We start from the raw sequence: 21,257 nt of genomic DNA, 5'->3' as shown, positions 1-21,257 counted from the left end.
ATTTATGTCTACCAATTCAAATTAATTTATCAATTGTAGAAGTTGCACAGTAATTTCTTATTGTCCAACTAGGCGACAAACTATTTTCTTTTAAAAAGTATACTAAACGTGGCGTAGTTTGACCCGCTAGTATTACTCGCCCATTTTTTCCAATAAACGGGTCCGGATCCACTCGGATAAAGAAAAAAATAAATGAAAAATAGAGACAGATTTCCGTCCCAGAATAAAAGGGTAGTCTAATTACTATCTCACATTTTTTTCCTCTCTCTGAAAAAGTCTTCTCACCCAATGAACAAGCAAAGGATTCAATCCAAATCCTTCGATCCGTTAAATTTTTATCACCTTTGTTCACTTGGTTCTTCATAATAGGTTCTCCAATGGCGTCGGCAGTGGCGGAGCGAATCGAACTCGCGAAGCACTGCACATCAAAGGATTGGTCAAAGGCAATCCGCGTTCTCGATTCTTTTCTTTCCCGTTCCTGCATCATTCAAGACCTCTGGTAAATTGTTAATTTTTGAGTTCTTAAATAGACCGACCGACTGATTGATTATTGCGTTAACATATTTGTGGTGTGTTTTGAAATTTCAGTAATAGAGCATTTTGCTATAGTCAATTGGAGTTGCATAAACATGTGATTAAGGACTGCGACAGGGCGCTGGAACTCGATCTTACGCACATCGAAGCCTACATTTTGAAAGGTAATTTTTGAATTAGTGCAATTTCTGATTAACTGACCGTATTTCGTTTCACTTGTGCTGATTTCAGACCTTAGATTGGAATATGAAAAGAATTAAATTCTATATTATGCAGTAGAATTTTGTTGATAGTGGGAAAAAAAATGTATCTCTGTTCCCAAGACGTCCATAAAATTCGAAGTCAACCATTCACCCCAAAAAAAAAAAAAAAAAAAAAAAAAAAAAAAAAAAAAAAGAAAAAAGAAAAAGAAAAAGGAACTCAACTAAGAAATTCGGAATCATCTGCATATTTTTTTTTAATCCTTTTTAATTCTTCTCCTTGGTTTTAGCAAAGTAAATTCCATGTAGTAATCTATTTAATTATTACGGTTTTAGTGTTATAGAGAAAAAAATGATAATTTATTGAATGAAATTGTTTTTTCAACATGTAGGAATTTTTTTAAATGATATTAGCTATCTTCAAGAATGAAGAGATCTGGTTACTTGTGGTAGCTTTAGTCTGTGTTACTACTGATGCAAATGCTGGTTATTCTTTATACTGCTCAGGGTATTGAATTTATTTCTTAAGAGTTCTAGTGGAAAGCCAAACTGCTTCCTTTGGAGTTCTTATTTTTCAATTGGCGCCTTTAATATAGGCATTGGAATTACATTGAAGCTATTTCAAGTATTTATTTATTATTTCTCGAACTATGATCTCAAATCTTGAACTCCATGGCACCAGTTACATTGTTTATGTTGTCTAAACTTCTGTTGTCAGCACTTTGCGGAGAATTTAAGTTTGTCGAGTCAATGCTGATTACAGAAATAAAAGAATTTTCTTATATTGATATTAAAAGATCAAAATTTCTGTTCACAATAGTACTATTTTGAATTCAATGTATGGTTTAAAATTATTGTTAACTTAATGATAAAAGGAAAAGAAGAGGATAGACAGCAAGCTTATGGCACGTTATAACTTATAAAAAATATCATGCAAACTTCTTCTTCTTCTTTTTTTTAAAGGTAATTCAATATTTTATTAATCAATGGATAATGCACAAGAAGTTTATTATTGATTTAAGCTAGAAAAGAACAGCATTAAATTGGGCAGCTTGTCTATATATCTAGTAATTACAGCATTAAACTAAATATACAATGTCAAATAAAAAAAAATTCTCTAATCTGCTCAGTTGTTCGTGTTTGATCATCAAAATAGTGGCCGTTTCTTTCTCTCCGCACACACCATGCGATGCAATCCGGAATATTATCCCATACTAGTTTGCTATCCATATTGCGAAACTTTCTTCTCCATGCCTTTAATACATCTTCCATACACCTCGTCTTTCTATCCCTTTTACACATATAGCACCACTCTGTAACATAAAAATTTCCGTGTTCAGAGATTATCCACCGTTAACATCTATTCCCTGACAATCATTCATAGTAAAAATGTCACTCTTTGAGGCAATTTACATTTTCATGCCATCTTCTAAGGGGATGAACTCTTCACAGATCCCAACAAAGGTCTAAAATAAGTGTCGACTTAGAAGGTACCATCCCTTGTTGATCTCCACTTACTACAATCCTCCTCTCGTATCCTATGTGCACCTCATGCAAAGATGTTAGAGGCAGCGCATAATCATCTACTTCCAGTTCAGAAAACCCCGCTCAAAACAAAGCAATACGATACAAAGACGGAAACCCTACCCTAAGCGGTTGCTCTCCACACCAACAAGCTTCAGAAAAGAACAGACACATGAGGATCATATTGCAAATACTTGAAAGAATATACCAACATAATCTTAAAAATTTGTACAAATGATGAATTAGATTAGGAGCAAAGGCTATTGTAAGCAAGTAGTATTGATTCCAGTTAAAAAAAAAAAAGAAAAAAGAAAAAGAAAAAGTGAAGCTCATTGCCACTTCTTTGATGTAAATTGCATTTAATTGTGTCATTCAAGCTCTTCATGTCTTTCTATAAATTAATTTTGTGTTGTTTGAGAATTTGTTTCTTAGACCCCCTTTACTTTCATGATTTAAGTTTTGATAATGAAATTGCTTCCAAAAGTGTGAACAAATATGTCCTCACTTAATCTTAATTTCTATATAACTCTTTTTTATGGCATTTAACATGTGTCTTCTCTTATGGTATTTAATCTGTCCATCCATGCTTACTAGACTGTGGGTAAGAATGTTTCAGGTTGATGTTACAAATTACAATCATGTTTGGAAATGATGCTTCCCTTGTGGCATTCACATGACTAACTAGAAGCTGTTTGGTTTGCATGACCTAAGAATATTCCCCCATGCAATTGGATGCGCCATACAAGTAATTTAAATTCGAACTTGAAGCACCAGTTACTCAACCAAATAGTCTGTTGACATAATTATACCATTGATTACTTCACAAATGATGATGAGTTAGTAGATTATTGTTTAATTCGAATATGATTATCACACAAAGTTTCAATCAATCTAAGTTTGGGAGGCATCATATCATCTAAGGAGATATTGAATCTTAAACACTTGCAGTTCCATAATTTCTTCTTTGAGATTGAGTAAAGAGTACAAAACGTGAGAATCTCTTAAAAAAATAGAAATAATGATGTTGGGAAAAAGGAAAAGATAATTTGACCAAAGTTCTTGCTGTGGCCATTGTAACTTGTGAAGGTGTTTTGATTATTCTATTTTAACATCACTCTAGTGCTCATGTAATTGGTGCTAGTTACTACGATTCTTGCATTCAAAATTCTCTATCGACTCATTCTACTTCGTCATGAATTCTGCAACAAGATTTTCTGAAGGACATCCTTTAACTCATTTTTTGTGTAGGTCATGCATTTTCTGCTTTAGGGAGGAAAGAGGAAGCTCTTTCAGTTTGGAAGAAAGGTTATGAACATGCTGTTTGTAAACCTTCAGATTTGAAACAACTACTGGAGCTGGAAGAGCTCCTGGGAAGTGCGAAAGGCGATGGTTCTATTGCCCATGAGAACCATGCTGTGGAGTCAACTAAGTCATCTTCTTCTGCATCTGAACCTGTCGATTCTGTTGAACCAAGTGAAACATATAACCACCTTGAGAATTCTAATGGCAAAATTGAACATTGCAGCAAGTTGACTGACCGATTGGATGCCCATGACAACTTATATGACGGATCAGAATTTCACAGTGAATCAAGTCGTAATGATGAAGGGATTAAACTGTTTGGTCATCAATCAAATGGGAAACATGAAAGTCAACCAAATGGAGCTAATTATATTCACGAAGCATTGAGTGATTCATCTCAATCATGCATGAGTTCATCGGCGCTCTCTAGTGAATCCATCAACTTGTCAGATATTTACAGTGAATCAATTAATTTATCAGAAACGTGCGATGAAACAAGTGATGAAGCCAAGAGTAGCAAAAAGTTCTGTGTGGCTAGGATTTCTAAGAACAAGTCGATAAATGTAGATTTCCGATTATCTAGGGGAATTGCACAGGTAAATTTCTTCTACACCTAATAATGCTTGTGATAACTAAATTAGATGTATCCTGTATCCCTGACAGGTCTCTGTTATTTCTGGTGTTTTTTCAATTATCTGATTTTCTCTTTGATGCTTGAGTTTATTTTCCTTTCATATTTCTTTCTTGTTGAGGGTCAATCTATTAATTTCTTTGTTTTTTGGTTGAGTCTGTGCTCATTCCATGTGTAGCATATTTCTTAAGTTACAAGTTTATTGTAGTATGTCCGTAGAAGAAATCAAACTGACAATAGACTGTTGGAAAAGTACTTGTTTGTTTGAGATTTTATTTTATATTTTTTTGTTTGATATTATTCCATAGAACTATAATCCTGGTGTGTGTCTAAGAGGATGTGTTATGGCAGACATTTCATAATAAATTTCCTGACTGGTGTTTGAGCTTATTTCTACCATTTCATTTAATGCTGAAAATGCTAGAGGTCATTTTTCCCCATGTTATGTAGACCTGGTGATGTAGGATTGCCTTGCCTCAATTAGATTAGATACATGGTGGGTTTTAAAATGTTTGGAAAAGGTTGGCAGAGATTGTGACTAAGTATGAAAATAGTTTAGAGCAAAGATACTACACATTGCAAGCACTGTTTATAGGTTTTGAAGAGGAATCACAATCACAGGAATTGAGGCTGTTGGGCTGGGTGATGATTTATTCTTCTGTTAACAACTTTCCTTTGTAGCGTATATTTCCTGCTCAAGTAAGACAGCAGCAGTTGTACTATGACAAAGACAGTGCCAGTTTCATACTGACCCTTTGCTTCAACATGGTACACGGACCAACATGTCCAGTGACCCCTAATGTCTTATTCTGAAATGAATACTTCTCTCTGGTCAATTCTTCATATTAAGTAACAATGGCTCTTGTTCCTGTTTATATTCTGCATTGTAGCTTACCCATTGAGATGAGCCAAAGTACTGTAACATGCAAACTTTTCAACAGTGCTTGATTGCCAGTTATTGTTAATCAGAAAGAATGTTAATATGACTCAACAGAGAACATAAGGGATCTGATGTTGGCCTTCTGCTGTTGATTCTGTCGGCAAAATGTTGTTACTAGCTTGCTAATACTCTGATCATGGTTGGATACCTTAGATTGTGTAAAGGGGGGACATTTGTGACACATCTTATTCATTTGGTTATGTACGTTATTCACAATGTGAATTTAATGTCTCTCTTTTACAGGTTAATGATGGAAAATATTCTTACGCTGTAGAGATCTTTGATAAGGTTTACATTTTTCTACTGTTTTAGTTCTGTCTATCCTTATCTTCACTAATACCATTTTCCTCCTGTCATTGGGATAGAAAGGAAAAGGAATAGCTGTCATGCCAAGATTTTCAAAAACTTCATCTTTTGCTTAACATGACAGATACTAGAAGAAGATCCTGATTACCCTGAGGCGCTAATTGGAAGGGGAACGGCATACGCATTTCAACGAGAACTGCATTCTGCTATTGCTGATTTTACAAAGGTAAACTTGAATTTCACACAGTTAAGCTTGAATTTGAATACTTTGCATGAGGTAAAGCCTTGGAAGTAAATGTGGTTACTTTGAATAGGCTATACAATCAAATCCATCAGCTGGTGAGGCATGGAAGCGTAGAGGGCAAGCTCGCGCAGCGTTGGGAGAATCTGTGGAGGTATCATAATTTTGGTGCTTATGTCTTGAATTCACTTGTTTTGTAAGAGTTTATTTTGATTGTTATTTGTTCTTTGATATTTTGCCTTTTTTCAAAATTTTCCGAATGTTGAGGTATTGCTGCAATATTTGGTTAGCCTTAGCCATATCATTTTTTTTGACACAGGAATTGAAACTATACAATTTTTTGTCAGAGATTCTTAATTATTCACCCATTTATGCTTAAATCTTGAATTGCAGCCACTTTCACTCCCTCCCCAGAATGTAATTTTCAGAGATCTAGAAGTTGATTTCCTTGCGAGAAGATAATTTTCTATTTTGCACTGGAAAATGGAAACGAAGATTCCATTTCCTAGTATGGGCACATTGGAATGTTGTATATTACCAATCACAGTGGTTTAGACAGGAGAAGGGAGATGGTGATAGGTGATAAGTCAGACTTGGTTCAAGAGATGGTTAGTTTATGTCTTGGGTTGATGGCACTAGTAGGGAGGGAAGAGTTCGATGGATAGGGAGGTGGTGGGCAGGAGTAGGAGCATTGGATGAGGAAAAAGCTACCAATCTGGCAGTTCTTAACTATACACATGACAAGACAATAGATAATTGATGCTCTTTTATGAACCAATTGGATCATTTTAGGGAACTGGCCTTCTAGCTTTCACAAAAGGCCTCCTCGGAAAATAATTAGATTGCTATTGACTGTTATAACTCTCTGAAATCTGTATCTGAGTTGGTGAGGAAAGTGAAATAGAGAAGGATTTAAAGGTGACAACCAAGCTCCAAATTCTCATATCCTGTGAATGGTGAAGATCTTAAAAATCATTCTGCACATAGTGGAGAGAAGTTGACCTTCTCAATTGACAACCTTGGAAGGAGCAAAAATTCATGAAACAGAATCACCACCAACAGTATAGAATTGAGAGATTTGAGTGTTCTGGATGGGAGAAATAACAATGTAAACTTTGTGAAATCTACAAAAAAAAAAAAAAAAAAATTGTTACACATAAAACTTCCCCAGATCCTGAGAAGAGAACTGATACAATCTTGGGAAGGCATATGCATGGAAGGTGAATTTCCTGGGATTTTATGTATGACATTTTGCCGACCATGACATCCCACACATTTGGTTGAGGGTCATGCTCCTATTCCCTTTTATACCAAAGAGAATTAGGCTCCAAAAGGCACACCTATATGTGTTCGGCCATCAAATTGTCAATTACTATTTACCTTGTGATTGTTCATAAAGTTCAAAAGCGGTGCATCTTGTGTGCATTAACACTTCGGAAAACGGTAAGTAGTTACAGGTGGGCTTCTGCTGCCAATACCTGTCATCTTATTATTGCTTCTAAATCTCTTAGTTGAACACATTAACTTAATGATGGAAGCTGAAATCTTGATTTCTACTTTAAACCCTTTTAAGTTGCAATATTCTGGTGTCAGAGAAATATTTGATCATGATGACAAAACTAGTGCAGGAATTGTAAATTATAAATTTAAGGATTTCACTGCTGCTGTTGAAGACTTATCTGCATGTGTAAAAGTTGATAAGGATAATAAATCTGCGTACACTTACTTGGTGAGTCCACGACTATTAAGCTTCAGTTATTGCATAGATTCAGCTAGATTAAGTTTATGCCTAAAAACTTATAGTTACTAAGCTGCAGAAATTTTGGCTTTTTGTAGGGTTTGGCTCTATCTTCGATTGGCGAATATAGAAGGGCTGAAGAGGCACATATGAAAGCAATTCAGATAGATCGAAATTTTATGGAGGCTTGGGGTCATCTAACCCAGGTATCCATGAACATATGATTAGTGCTAGCATCTAGACCTCTGTTTGGACATAAATTTATAAATCATGTATAAATTCAGTCAGAGTCAGAGTCAGAGTCAGAGTCAAGTATTAATTTCACTCATTATTATCCACACGTTTCGGGGACCCAATACTATTCATCTTTATAAACCATTTATAAATTTGCCAAACGGAGGCTAATATATATTCCCAACAAATTGAACTGAATATCCTAGTTTGTCTAGGGAATAAATTTAACCAAAGGGTGGATAACAATTATATTCTTTCTGATGTGACTGGATGTGGTGGACCTAAGTGATCTGTGGATTCTTATGTCATATCAAATAAAATTGGAACCGTGTTATTAAATTTTGGGAACTGTAATATGATTTTGGTGAAACATTTGATAAATTTTCTGTTGAAGAAAATCAACATTGCATTGAGATATCTCAGGAAAAAAGTGGAAGATTCATGTGAAATGGTAGTAAGTACTTGGGAAGGTGTATTTTCTTGCTCTTGATATTTAGTATCTTTGATCTCAATCTCTTCTTTTGTCTGTCTTTCTTTGTTTTTCCAAGTCTTTCTCTCACACTTTCTGTGTCTGAATTTTGAATTATTATTGAGGCTCATGTAAAATTCGTAATACTCTTCTCCGAATAAACAGATACTTAATTGCTATCTTTGGAAATCTCCCCTTTTTATAAGATGTAGCTAGTCAGCAGAAAATTACTTCCCCACCCACCCCTCCTGCATGAATTTAAAACTATGAAGTGACTTTTGGGTAAACTCTTGTCTAAAAGTTTGAGGTTAGTGTTGGTGTAATTATTTAACCCTTCAATCTTTGGCATATGACATTTGTCTAAATCTCTGTCTGCACACCCTGTTCAGCAGAGGTTTTGGGACAAAGTTTGAGGGTTCCGTTACCAAATGGTTTTTGGAGTTATCTATAGGAAAACTCTCACGTATGTAAAGCTTTAAGAATTTTGAATTTTTGACGTCAATTGAACCATTTAAATCAAATTAATAATATGAAATCCTGTTCGTAGAAATCAAACAAGTTCGAGTCAATAATGGATATTTTTGTTTTGAAAATTGTTAATGGCTTGGCGTTGAAAAATTATTGATTTCCATGAAGTTTTATAATGTGTGTGATTTGATTGTAAAGAAAGCTTTGGATTACTGATATGTGCCAGAGTCTTACCTTTAGAATTATTTGAACAAGATTCTGTATCATGTTTTGAGCTTTTGGCAGTTCTATCAAGACATGGCGAATTCAGAAAAGGCTCTGGAATGCATTCGCAATATTCTTCAAATTGATGGAAGGTATATTCTATGAATCTCAATTGTGATGTGCATACCTCTAATTTGGTTTGCTCGCATTTTATCCCTGTATCAGAATATTGTGCAATTATTTTTTGGGTGATTGAATGATTAAAGATGCATGCTTATGGTGATTTCTTTCATCCAAGGTTCTCTGCAATTGAATTTATTTAAAATTTCTTTATGGTATGAAGAGTAGTATTCCTTGTATTATCCTATGTAACAATTTTCCTATAGAGATATCTTAATTCTACACTCACTTCTAGAGTTCTATGCAAATTCAAATAGTTTTTCTTTGTAATATTCACACATTTGTTTCCTTATTATGTTTTGTTGATCTCACTACATGCACACATGCTAGTGAGGCCATAATTGATGGCAGCTACTTTATTCTGGACTCTACTTGCTCTAATAACACATTGAATGACTATTTAATCTCAAAGTCTAAGTTGTTGTGGGTCTTGAATTTTACCATTTGTCTTCAACAATGAAATTTACATTAAAAACATAGTTAATGCTTTTAGCAATGTCTTTAGGTTTGTCAAAGCATATCATCTGCGGGGGCTACTTCTTCATGGCATGGGAGACCACAGGTAAATTTTCTAGCAATTTTGTACAGTGGAGGTGAGATTAAATGAAAGCTAGAACTATCAAATATTGTTGTATATTACTTGGTAATATTCATTATTAATATCTTTTTCTAGTTATTGGCTGTTGATGCCATCATAAGAATCTGAGTAGTGATGCTCTTATTAGATTGGTAGTTTTACTGCTTTTGTTCAAATGGAAGTTGTCATTTACATTCTCCTGCTAATCTTTTTTCTCCTTTACTTTGTGCATTTGAGATTAGGTTGTAATTAGTCTTGTTTGAATCTGCTAGATATTGAGATGCTTGAAATGAGAATTAAAGTCTCATTATTATAGTTTTTGGATTTTTAGTTGGTATAAAATTTTGCCTCTCTGGTTACTCTTTTTGCTTCGATTTCCGATCATGTACAATGTCATTTATGTTTTGTTTTGTATATTCATTTGTTTATTCTATTTTGAAATTTTGATTATGATAGACTTGCACCAAAGTGTTGCTTAAAGTTGTTATCTTTTTGCTTTAGTCATGGATGAGCTTACTAGACGTATCGAACATGAAGTCAGTTGTGTTTGCCATTCTCTGGTGATATACTTTTAGTTGAGGAAATTTGAAGGAAATAAATTACAAGTTAGAACTTTGTAAAGGTATTTGGAATCCAATGGTCTTAGGTTGAATGAAACTAGAGCGAAATATATTAAATATTTATAAAACTGTATGGAATAGTGACAATGGTGGAGTCAAAATAAAGGATGTCATGTTTCAAAAAACTTTAATTTCAGGCTCTACCTTTGGTTACTAATAAGAAAGGACTTGAGACAAAAGATTGAAAACCCATATCAATGTGACAATGAGTAAAACTTGTGAAAAGTGTATTTTCTGTTTGTAGAATAATTAGAGACGTCGATTTAGATTTAATTTTAAATTTTCTAGGTAAGAATTAATAGATCAAGGGATAAGTAATTCGACTCATTCACATTCAGAGCATGAATGTTTGGAATTCATATTATGCAAGGAGAGGGGAAAGTTCTGTGCAATTAAAGTATGCTTGATAAAATGGAGAAGTTCCATGTAGATTATATATGATGGGATATGTCTAATTAGTTAAGAGTGAATTTTATATCACAACTGGTAGATCATTGATATTTTATAGTACGGGTTGGCATTAATGGACAAAAAATATTCATAATATTTATAAGCCAAAGTGGAATGTTAAAATGGATGGGTGGCTGCACTAGTGAATTCTAAAAGAAATGAGGCTATGGATATGGATAAATTAAGTGAAGAATATCTTGTATTGTTGGTCCATGTCTTGCGTAGACCTGAAGTAACTCGTGTTCTTAGCGATGAAATTGCAGTATAGCGGGCTAGAAGAGGGAGAGAAAACCAAAACTAATGTGCTGGTGGTTGTGAAAGGTTCGATTTACTTCAACAATTGAGAAGAGGTAGCCTTGAGTATAATAGGATGGCTGAAAACTGTTCATGTCATCAACCCCTGTTCATGTCATCAGCCCAAGTTCACTGTTGCTTGTTTGTCTGTTTGAGGTGGATATATTGTTTAATATGTCCAAATGATTACCATTAAAGATTCATAGCTATTCCCAGTCCCACAACTCTTCTAATTGGTACCATAATAAAATTCCAATTTACAAATTGTTATCTAGTACTTGAACTTTTTCGCTTTCTAACCAATTACTTTTGTCGCTGTTACAGGAATGCCATCAAGGATTTGTCAGTCGCGTTGAGTATTGAGAGCTCAAGTATTGAATGCCTGTATTTAAGAGCTTCATGTTATCACGCTATTGGAGAATATAAGGAAGCAGTAAGGAAGTTTGTTTGTTGCCCCACACCCGTAGTTTCTCTAAGGTATCAATGGATTAACTTCACGGATTCTCTTAAATGTTATCGATTTTGTGATGCAGGTGAAGGATTATGATGCTACTTTGGATCTGGAATTAGATTCAGTGGAAAAGTTTGTTCTCCAGTGCCTGGCCTTCTACCAGGTTTTTATTGTAGAACAGTTCAATTATAGCATTTTTCACATTTTTAATTAATAGCTAAGTTTAATTAAGAAAATATCATATATATACATGTGAATAGAGAACATTAGTTATTAAGAAATGATGGTATAAGATAGTAATAGATAGCGAATTACCAAGTAGGTTCTTCTGAAGGCTGCTCTGATGTTATTTTTCTCCTTAAGTCCTACATAGAGGTTGATGGGATGCTGAATTAGCATTGCCACACACTGTTACTAAATCACAACCCACCAAATTCGTGAAGGAACCAAGTTCTTGTCAATGGTGAATGATGAAAAGAATGACCTATGGAAAGTGATCTACGAGCCAAATTCGGTCTATATACCTTCTTGTGGGTACTCTTTTCTTTTATTATTTTTTAGGCATCAGTGTTGTGGGTAGTGGTATGAAGAGTTTTGGTTATATTTTTATTCTAGATTAGATGCGGATGGGTGCATTGCTGTTGCATCCCAGTTACATGCATCCACCAAACAATATTCTAAGGGGGTGTTTCTGCCCCATTATTTGTGAATAATGTAATATGGAATAGTAATTGATGTTAAAATGTGTGGTTAAAAAAGAATGAAATTTTTTTGATTTATGTGTAATATTATTTTAATGGCGAATGTATGGTTGAAAATGAGTATCGTAGAAAAAATAATGTGATATAATGGTAGACAAACAAAGCCTAAATTTATTCCATTATCTGACAAAATTAGAAAGGGAAATGGTGTAACTGGTCCGGTTCAGAGATTCATTGAAAGTTTCTGGTGCAATAGAACCAAACTTTGCTTATTGTTTCCATGGAATTGTCCAGTTTAATTCTTCAGGTTTTTCTAGTCTTGAATAATTTCGCCCATCCCTATGCAAAAGCTACATTGTGGTGGTGCCTCGAAATTAAACATACAAAGTACTCTTCATGTAGGCACACAGAGAGTGCCTCTAATGAATAGAAATGGAAAAAACAGCAGAAATATTGGATTCATTAAGATAGAAGATAATGGTTAAAATGCAACAAAATTGCATGCTTGTTATCCTTATTTGTGCTTTGCGCTTAATGCTGACCATATAAATAGAAATAACTTGATAACAATTCATAATTAAAGCTTTTATCTGATTGCAGCTCATCCAGCCATATCATTTGTCGTTCGACTCTTTCAATTTATTCTATTATCTTTTCTTGCAGAAAGAAATAGCATTATACACAGCTTCGAAGTTCAACAGTGAATTCTGTTGGTTTGACCTTGATGGCGATATAGATCCCCTCTTCAAGGTAAATGACTACAACGGTACTTTCTTAATATCTGTCAATACTTCAATCAAAGTTTTGATTATGCTAATTGATTACTTAGAGTATTTAACATGTGGTTTAGATCGTTTAGCTGTCAACACCAAAATTTCAACTTTAAATATATTTTCTGGTTATGATGCCGTATGTGATCTTCACTGTTGTCTATTTAGTGATCCAGGTTTTTTTGCTCAAAAAAATTATCATTTCAATTTGAAATATAAAATGATGGCAGAATACTTTGGTGTTTGTTTAACTGATACCCACTTTTCCGAATTGTATCCATTGAAGGCATCTCAGAAATTTATAAATATTAGTGGCAAAGGCAAGATAGCCTCCCCAAACCCACCCCAATAGATTTAAATTTGCTTTTATACTATAGTAATTGTGACGTGCATCTTGTGTGACCCATTCTTGTTATGAAATATCTCTGTGGTCTGTCATCTTATATGGTAGAAAATGTTTGATGGTCAAACTCTGTCAATTAGTGCACCGCGGAGAATTTGCGAATTGTATATTTTGATGTCATGCAATAGTGAATGCATTCACTTGAAGCTGAATTTTAAACAGCGTAGGAATGGAAAGAAAAGAGATCTATAACTGACTTAGCATGATAGCTAATTGATTTCATATCATAGGGAAAAGAAGAAATGCAAAATATTTTTTCAAATTGATTCTTTTCTCATTGTTCTTCCTTCAACTTATTTCTCCGTTTCAGGAATATTGGTGCAAAAGGTTGCATCCAAAGAATGTATGCGAAAAAGTGTACAGGCAGCCTCCTTTACGTGATTCTTTAAGGAAGGGAAAGCTAAAAAAGCAAGAATTAGCACTCACTAAACAGAAAACTATTCTTCTACAGACAGCAGATTCTATTGGCAAGAAGATCCAGTATCATTGCCCAGGTTTCTTGGCCAACAGGCGTCAGGTGATTATTCATAAGAATAGTATAGAAATTTTATGTTTAATGTGGTTAAATAACAGTTCAAGACTACCTTTCATTTTTCCTAAACTAGAAAATAATCTTTGAAACATATTTTTATTTTATTTTATTTATTTATTTATTTTTTAATTGTACTCCAGAAGTCGTGCTTGGTTGGTTGATTAGAATGAAAGTTGTTCTTGTACAATAATTTTCCTTTTGTTTATCTCCATGTTGTACTTTTTTTCTTGCATATGACTAATATTATTTCTTTTGGGCTTTTTATGGCCGCCTTGCTTATCCTTGTTTTTTAATTTTTTTGGAATGCATCTTTTGGAACTAAGGAGGGCAAGGAATGAGAGAGAGGGAGAAAATTCACATTTGTAATTTATGCAGATATGTATGTTTCTGGGAAAGGAAAAAGTGTTGCGATAAAATTATTTTGACTGCCTTTATTTTAGTTTTGTGGGTCTTGTAGGATCTAGGTTCCGAGTTCTTGAGCAACCATATGTGTTGTTGGTCTGAGAATTGTTATTGATTGCATCCTTATTTAATGGTAGAAAAACTTGAATTTGACTTAGCAAACATTTTTAAAAGTTGGGCAGTTGAGGTTCCAATCTTCAATAAGTGTTCATTTCAACCTTCCTTGTTTAAATGAAGCCACTTCCCAGTGTTTTGCATGCTTACCTATGGAGCTGTTGTGAATGCAAACTGCATCAATAGGTTTTGTCGTTTGACCAATTCATGATCCTTAGGCTGCATCAATGGAAGGAACTTGTTAATCTTGAGTAAATTTAGAAAATCAGCGAACTAACAACGGGATTTTTTTATTATTATTATTATTATTATTATTATTATTATTATTATTATTATTATTATTATTATTTTTATTTTTTAATAAATCTTCAAATTATTAATTAAGAGAAGAGGATAAATTAAATATAAAAAGTCCTCCAAAATAAATCCTAATTTATTTCCAAATAAGTACCTAATGTTGTTAAGCCTTCAACACTATATCTGTTAGAATCTTCAACACCTCTCCTCTTAAACTTTTGTGCAAAGATTTCCTTTTAGCAAGTCAAAGTTATATTTTCTTAATCATTCCACTTTAACCTATCATAAATTACAGTACAAGATCTTGATTTACTAGAGAAAGTCAGTTGAGGAGGCATGAAAAATCAAAAGGTTCTACAAGCCTTTCAACATCTCACCCAAAAATCCCAACCGCACCTGCTCAAAAAATAGATATGATTCGTTTTGTAAGATGTCCTAAGTCGGCTCTAATTACTCGCAATAGTCTTTCTCATCATTTTTTTCTTGCTTCTGTCTCTTGTTCTTTTTGTTGGGTTTTGCACCTATTGATTTCTTGCATAATTATTTTGTAAATGCACCAGCATCGGATGGCAGGTCTAGCTGCTATTGAGATTGCTCAAAAGGTCTCGAAGGTTTGGCGTTCTCTACAAGCAGAATGGAAGCATTCAATTAAAGGCACAGGAAAATATGGTAAGAAAGCAAGGAGAAAGGAAAGACTCAATCCTCCTAGTCAGAACAGAGGTGGTGCTGGTTGTACCACAAGCAGTTTTTTAGAGCAGACAACTTCATATGGCTCTACAGAAGATAGATCATTTGGACGTCCTACAATGTCATGGCATGATGTTTATTCATTGGCTGTTAAGTGGAGACAGATTTCTGAACCGTGTGACCCCGTTGTCTGGGTTAACAAGCTGAGGTATATTATCTTTATTTTTTTTATTTTTTTTTTCGAAATTGCTTTGGGAAGTGTACATGGCTATTATGATGTCAAAGCTCTTATAGTGCAGGATTCCTGATGTTTATATTATTAGGATCATCAAAATTGCAAATGGGAAATAAGATACTTATGTCTTTTTTTTTTAAAGCAAAAATAAGATAATGCAAGCAAATACACATGAATTTCTCCTTAGTATCCTTGTCTAGTACACACCATACATATATGTTTTTATAGCTTGATAACTAAAATTTTCCTACCCGTGTTAATGGAATCGGCTAGAAAAATATGAGCCGGGAACAACTGAAAGACGAGTGCCAGATACTATTAGCCTTATTTATATGTCTTCATTGAAACCCCATTGTTAGATAGCTACTAATTGATATAATTTCAAAACAGTTCAGTCACAGATACAGTGATATTTAAGGAAAGTACTATTTATCCCCATGCACAATACATAATATCATGTCTGTTTTTGGTTTCTGATACAATGGTGGGCCTAATGTGATATAGTGAGGAGTTTGATGCTGGATTTGGGTCCAATACTCCCCTTATTCTCGGTCAAGCCAATGTTGTTCGCTACTTCCCAAATTTCCAGAGGTAATAGCATATTGTTCTTTTTACAAAAAAAATTATGTCGTTACAACTTTCATGAAGAAAAAGGAAGCATATTCTTTACTTTTTCTACTGTTTTAAAAATTTCTCATTGTTTGTTGAATCGCAGAGCGTTACGTGTGGCCAAGGCTGTAATTAAGGAGAATAAATATGTGCGTGACAGGAAGGATAACATTATTTATTTGACTGATGATGGGAAAGTGCAAGAAGTGAGTTATACTGATGTTCAGTATTGAAAGTTAATCTTGCTCTTTTTTCTGTTGTTTTCAATTGACATGGAACCGATATTCTCCGCAATTCTTACAGACCTAATAATATTTTTCTTCCAAGATAGCCATTTGACTTATGAAGGGGGTTGACGGTTTTCTTCCTAGAACTTGCTACTAATGTACACTTTGTCTATTCTGAATAGTGGAACTATTGACTTGTATGCTTTGGAGAATCAAAAGGTTTTGGAGATGTACTAGTTTCTTTCTTTAGGGAGATTTAGTTTCGGGGCTAAATTTTCTTTCTTTCTTTAGGGATAAAGCTGAATTTCATGTATGTACATTATCCCCATGCACAATACATAATATCATGTCTGTTTTTGGTTTCTGATACAATGGTGGGCCTAATGTGATATAGTGAGGAGTTCGATGCTGGATTTGGGTCCAATACTCCCCTTATTCTCGGTCAAGCCAATGTTGTTCGCTACTTCCCAAATTTCCAGAGGTAATAGCATATTGTTCTTTTTACAAAAAAAATTATGTCATTACAACTTTCATGAAGAAAAAGGAAGCATATTCTTTACTTTTTCTACTGTTTTAAAAATTTCTCATTGTTTGTTGAATCGCAGAGCGTTACGTGTGGCCAAGGCTGTAATTAAGGAGAATAAATATGTGCGTGACAGGAAGGATAACATTATTTATTTGACTGATGATGGGAAAGTGCAAGAAGTGAGTTATACTGATGTTCAGTATTGAAAGTTAATCTTGCTCTTTTTTCTGTTGTTTTCAATTGACATGGAACCGATATTCTCCGCAATTCTTACAGACCTAATAATATTTTTCTTCCAAGATAGCCATTTGACTTATGAAGGGGGTTGACGGTTTTCTTCCTAGAACTTGCTACTAATGTACACTTTGTCTATTCTGAATAGTGGAACTATTGACTTGTATGCTTTGGAGAGTCAAAAGGTTTTGGAGATGTACTAGTTTCTTTCTTTAGGGAGATTTAGTTTCGGGGCTAAATTTTCTTTCTTTCTTTCTTTAGGGATAAAGCTGAATTTCATGTATGTACTATGGAAGATGAACTTTTATTTTATCATATTTTAAAAATTTTGTATAATCAATCATTTAACTACATCTTGTAGATAATGAACGCAAAATCATGCTTAGATCTTTACAAAACTATTGGTGAGGATTTCTGGTTGGCTACTTGGTGCAACAGTACGGCAGTTGAGGGGTACTTTTCGTTTTCATATTTTTTGTTTATGAATATCTATTTGCTGTTTTATACACTTTAGTAAGTAGAGTTTCTAATATTGACCCTAGTTTGGTCTTGTTTTCCTGTTTCAGGAAACGCCTTGAAGGAACAAGGATCACCCTACTAAAATCGTAAGATACAGAATTTTACTCACTGTTGAATTGATTGTTTTTGTTGACTCTTTTGTTGATTGCTGCTTTTATATGTTTTTGATTCTTACAGAGGCGAAAATGGGTTTGATTTTGCAATTAGAACACCTTGTACACCTTCTAGGTGGGAAGACTTTGAAGTGGAAATGATTTCAGCATGGGAGGTATGTCTTCATGTGGAAATCACTTGTAGGCTATTCCATATCGCTTTTTTCTCATAATTTCTTTTAATTCATCTTGTTATTGACTGGAAATTAATTGCATGCTTCTTTACAAAAGTTGACCGGAAAAGCTCATCACTTTCTGCTGATTCTGGAGTAATATTTATTGAGGTTCCAGTTGTGTTGAACTTGTTTATCAATTGATGTGCAGGCATTATGTGATGCTTATTGCGGGGAAAATTACGGGTCAACAGATTTTGATGTGCTTGAGAATGTGAGAGGGGCAATTTTAAGGATGACATATTACTGGTAATATATGATTCCCCTGTGCACGCCAATGATCAGTCCAGAAAATTTATACATTATTTTTATGAAACAAGAAAAGAAATAGATGTGACTCTTTTGTTGATTGCTGCTTTTATATGTTTTTGATTCTTACAGAGGTGAAAATGGGTTTGATTTTGCAATTAGAACACCTTGTACACCTTCTAGGTGGGAAGACTTTGAAGTGGAAATGATTTCAGCATGGGAGGTATGTCTTCATGTGGAAATCACTTGTAGGCTATTCCATATCGCTTTTTTCTCATAATCTTGTTTAATTCATCTTGTTATTGACTGAAAATTAATTGCATGCTTCTTTACAAAAGTTGACCGGAAAAGCTCATCACTTTCTGCTGATTCTGGAGTAATATTTATTGAGGTTCCAGTTGTGTTGAACTTGTTTATCAATTGATGTGCAGGCATTATGTGATGCTTATTGCGGGGAAAATTACGGGTCAACAGATTTTGATGTGCTTGAGAATGTGAGAGGGGCAATTTTAAGGATGACATATTACTGGTAATATATGATTCCCCTGTGCACGCCAATGATCGGTCCAGAAAATTTATACATTATTTTTATGAAACAAGAAAAGAAATAGATAGGTTAAAGATAAGTGAAAATGACAAAATATATATAAAAAGGAAGAAGGATATGATTCTTCTCTATTAACTATTCAAACTCATGAATTCTTTCTGTTTAAACAGTCTCTTTCTAGTTGCTTTGGAATCGGTCCAACTGGAATTTTTGAATCTCTAACAATCGCATCTGTCTTGACTGATGGAAGTACTATTTTGCAGGTATAATTTCATGCCACTAGCCAGAGGAACTGCTGCTGTTGGGTTCATAGTGTTGCTGGGACTGTTGCTTGCTGCTAATATGGAGTTCACTGGGAGCATTCCAGAAGGTCTGCAGGTGGATTGGGAAGCAATTCTGGAATCCGATCCCAATTCCTTTATGTCTTCCATAAAGAGTTGGCTTTATCCTTCTCTCAAGATCAGTACATCTTGGAAAGGGTACCCTGATGTAGCGTCAACTCTTGAGACAACAGGATTGGTTGTTGCTGCTTTGAGCACCTACTTTGAATGAGCAAACTTGCGTATTTAACCAGTAAGTATCTTGGATAATGACTTTTGTGATTCCCAAGTTACTCTGCAAATTAAAAAAATTTTAGGTTTGAAAGATCACTAGCAAATAAGAAATTAAATAAAAAAAACATATAATATTGAAAAGTTTCAACGTCTTGTTGGAATGAATTGTACATTGCTATTAACTTAATGCATGCTAAGCTATTCTTTGCTCCATATTTGCACGAGATTTATTTTTTTTCAAACAATTACATTTCATTCATTATACGAGTTGCCTCACAATTTTTGTCTACGGTGGCTCTTATTGTTCTCTGTGACATAATTTCGCAGATTACTATGAATAAGACAACCATTGTCTAGCATCCTGGAATGTCATGAAAACCAGAACCATTCCTTTATGTCTTCCATAAAGAGTTGGCTTTATCCTTCTCTCAAGATCAGTACATCTTGGAAAGGGTACCCTGATGTAGCGTCAACTCTTGAGACAACAGGATTGGTTGTTGCTGCTTTGAGCACCTACTTTGAATGAGCAAACTTGCGTATTTAACCAGTAAGTATCTTGGATAATGACTTTTGTGATTCCCAAGTTACTCTGCAAATGAAAAAAATTTTAGGTTTGAAAGATCACTAGCAAATAAGAAATTAAATTAAAAAAACATATAATATTGAAAAGTTTCAACGTCTTGTTGGAATGAATTGTACATTGCTATTAACTTAATGCATGCTAAGCTATTCTTTGCTCCATATTTGCACGAGATTTATTTTTTTTCAAACAATTACATTTCATTCATTATACGAGTTGCCTCACAATTTCTGTCTACGGTGGCTCTTATTGTTCTCTGTGACATAATTTCGCAGATTACTATGAATAAGACAACCATTGTCTAGCATCCTGGAATGTCATGAAAACCGGAACCAGAACCAAAAACTCTGGCGATATTTCAAAACTTTTACGTAGTTTGTGCTATCAAATGAATTATGTACTGTGCATTATCGTTCCGAGAGCTGTATGTTTTTAATGTATTTGTTAGTTTGTTGGAATTATTTTATTTTGGTTTACTTGTTTTATTACAGTTGCATTATCTATATATTATCTTTATACTTGGTGAATTTTTCTATTGATATATAGAGAATACACAGCAAACAAGCAAAGCCCATCAAAGTGATGCTTTCCAATTTAGTCAGTACTGTGTACTAGCCAGGACCTGCAAAGGCTCGCATGAATCTACCTTGATACATGTGTCATGACAAAATTGCTTGAAAGAGATGTCGCATTTTGTGAAGGAAAATAAAACCCAAAAGGAAAAAGAGGAAAACAGAAGTGTATTTGTACGAGTTAAAGCAAAATGAAAAGACCATGCTTGACATCCAGGGCCACATGGGCCCTGCACGGACAACTGGACAAGGGGCTTTGCCCAAATGAAAATGAGTTCCTTTTCAGGAATGATTATATAAAACAGTTAAATAGACAAATCGGAAGTGATTCCGGAGTTGCTCGACTTTTTAACTAAAACATTAAATTAAATGAGTCAAAAAAATAAAAAATTACAGGATAAAGTATGTTCTTTTTCATTAGTTATGACCATTTTGTTGAAGGCAATATTCTTAGAGAATTATTCTCTGGGTGGTATTAGGAAAATAAGCATAAACTAATTCTATGCCAACAGTGGTAAGAGGATGGATGCTACACTTACAGAATCTATTTGACAGAAATTGTCTCCCTGTGATTGGGTTGTTGCCAAAACGGCGAAACCACAACAATGTTAATTCTATCGAACAAATTTTGTACACTTAAAATAACTAGACAGAATAAAAGCGTTTAAAATGATTTTAAATTTCAAGGCTCAACTGGACACTCTGGCAGGCGTAGAGGGGGGCATGGGGGTCACTCGAGCCCCAATTTTTTTTTTTTCCAGTCATGTTTTCTATGGATTGAAGTATAAACTTTAATCTAAATTAAAGTTAA

The 21,257-nt window shown here is 34.2% G+C and overlaps 1 protein-coding gene across 1 annotated transcript; it reads left to right on the top strand.

Annotated features, from left to right (window-relative positions):
- Nucleotides 1–227: 227 nt before the first annotated feature.
- LOC111366625 (suppressor of RPS4-RLD 1) lies at nucleotides 228–20,401 on the top strand. The gene is made up of 26 exons (XM_022987341.1): nucleotides 228–499; nucleotides 589–698; nucleotides 3,507–4,156; nucleotides 5,375–5,419; nucleotides 5,562–5,663; nucleotides 5,752–5,835; nucleotides 6,072–6,095; nucleotides 6,188–6,286; nucleotides 7,126–7,407; nucleotides 7,515–7,622; nucleotides 8,873–8,943; nucleotides 9,477–9,533; nucleotides 11,237–11,345; nucleotides 11,446–11,526; nucleotides 12,728–12,814; nucleotides 13,548–13,754; nucleotides 15,143–15,477; nucleotides 16,009–16,095; nucleotides 16,220–16,319; nucleotides 17,462–17,553; nucleotides 17,667–17,705; nucleotides 18,326–18,416; nucleotides 18,625–18,722; nucleotides 19,004–19,313; nucleotides 19,622–19,681; nucleotides 20,204–20,401. Exons 1-24 carry the CDS (start codon nucleotides 378–380, stop codon nucleotides 19,290–19,292), a joined length of 3,369 nt encoding a protein of 1,122 aa, XP_022843109.1. The 5' UTR covers nucleotides 228–377; the 3' UTR covers nucleotides 19,293–19,313; nucleotides 19,622–19,681; nucleotides 20,204–20,401.
- Nucleotides 20,402–21,257: the final 856 nt, after the last annotated feature.

This window comes from Olea europaea, chromosome 18, assembly GCF_002742605.1.
Source record: "Olea europaea var. sylvestris chromosome 18, O_europaea_v1, whole genome shotgun sequence".
Taxonomy (NCBI): Eukaryota; Viridiplantae; Streptophyta; class Magnoliopsida; order Lamiales; family Oleaceae; genus Olea; species Olea europaea.
The sequence above is the reverse complement of the archived record's forward strand: the minus strand, read 5'-3'. Positions and strand labels throughout refer to the sequence as shown.

Coding starts and splice junctions, on each gene's coding strand:
- LOC111366625 (XM_022987341.1), top strand. CDS start 378: ATGGCGTCGGCAGTGGCGGAGCGAATCGAACTCGCGAAGCACTGCACA. Junction 5,836..6,071: donor TGGGAGAATCTGTGGAGGTA/TCATAATTTTGG, acceptor CTTGAATTGCAG/CCACTTTCACTCCCTCCCCA. Junction 16,096..16,219: donor TACTTCCCAAATTTCCAGAG/GTAATAGCATAT, acceptor GTTGAATCGCAG/AGCGTTACGTGTGGCCAAGG.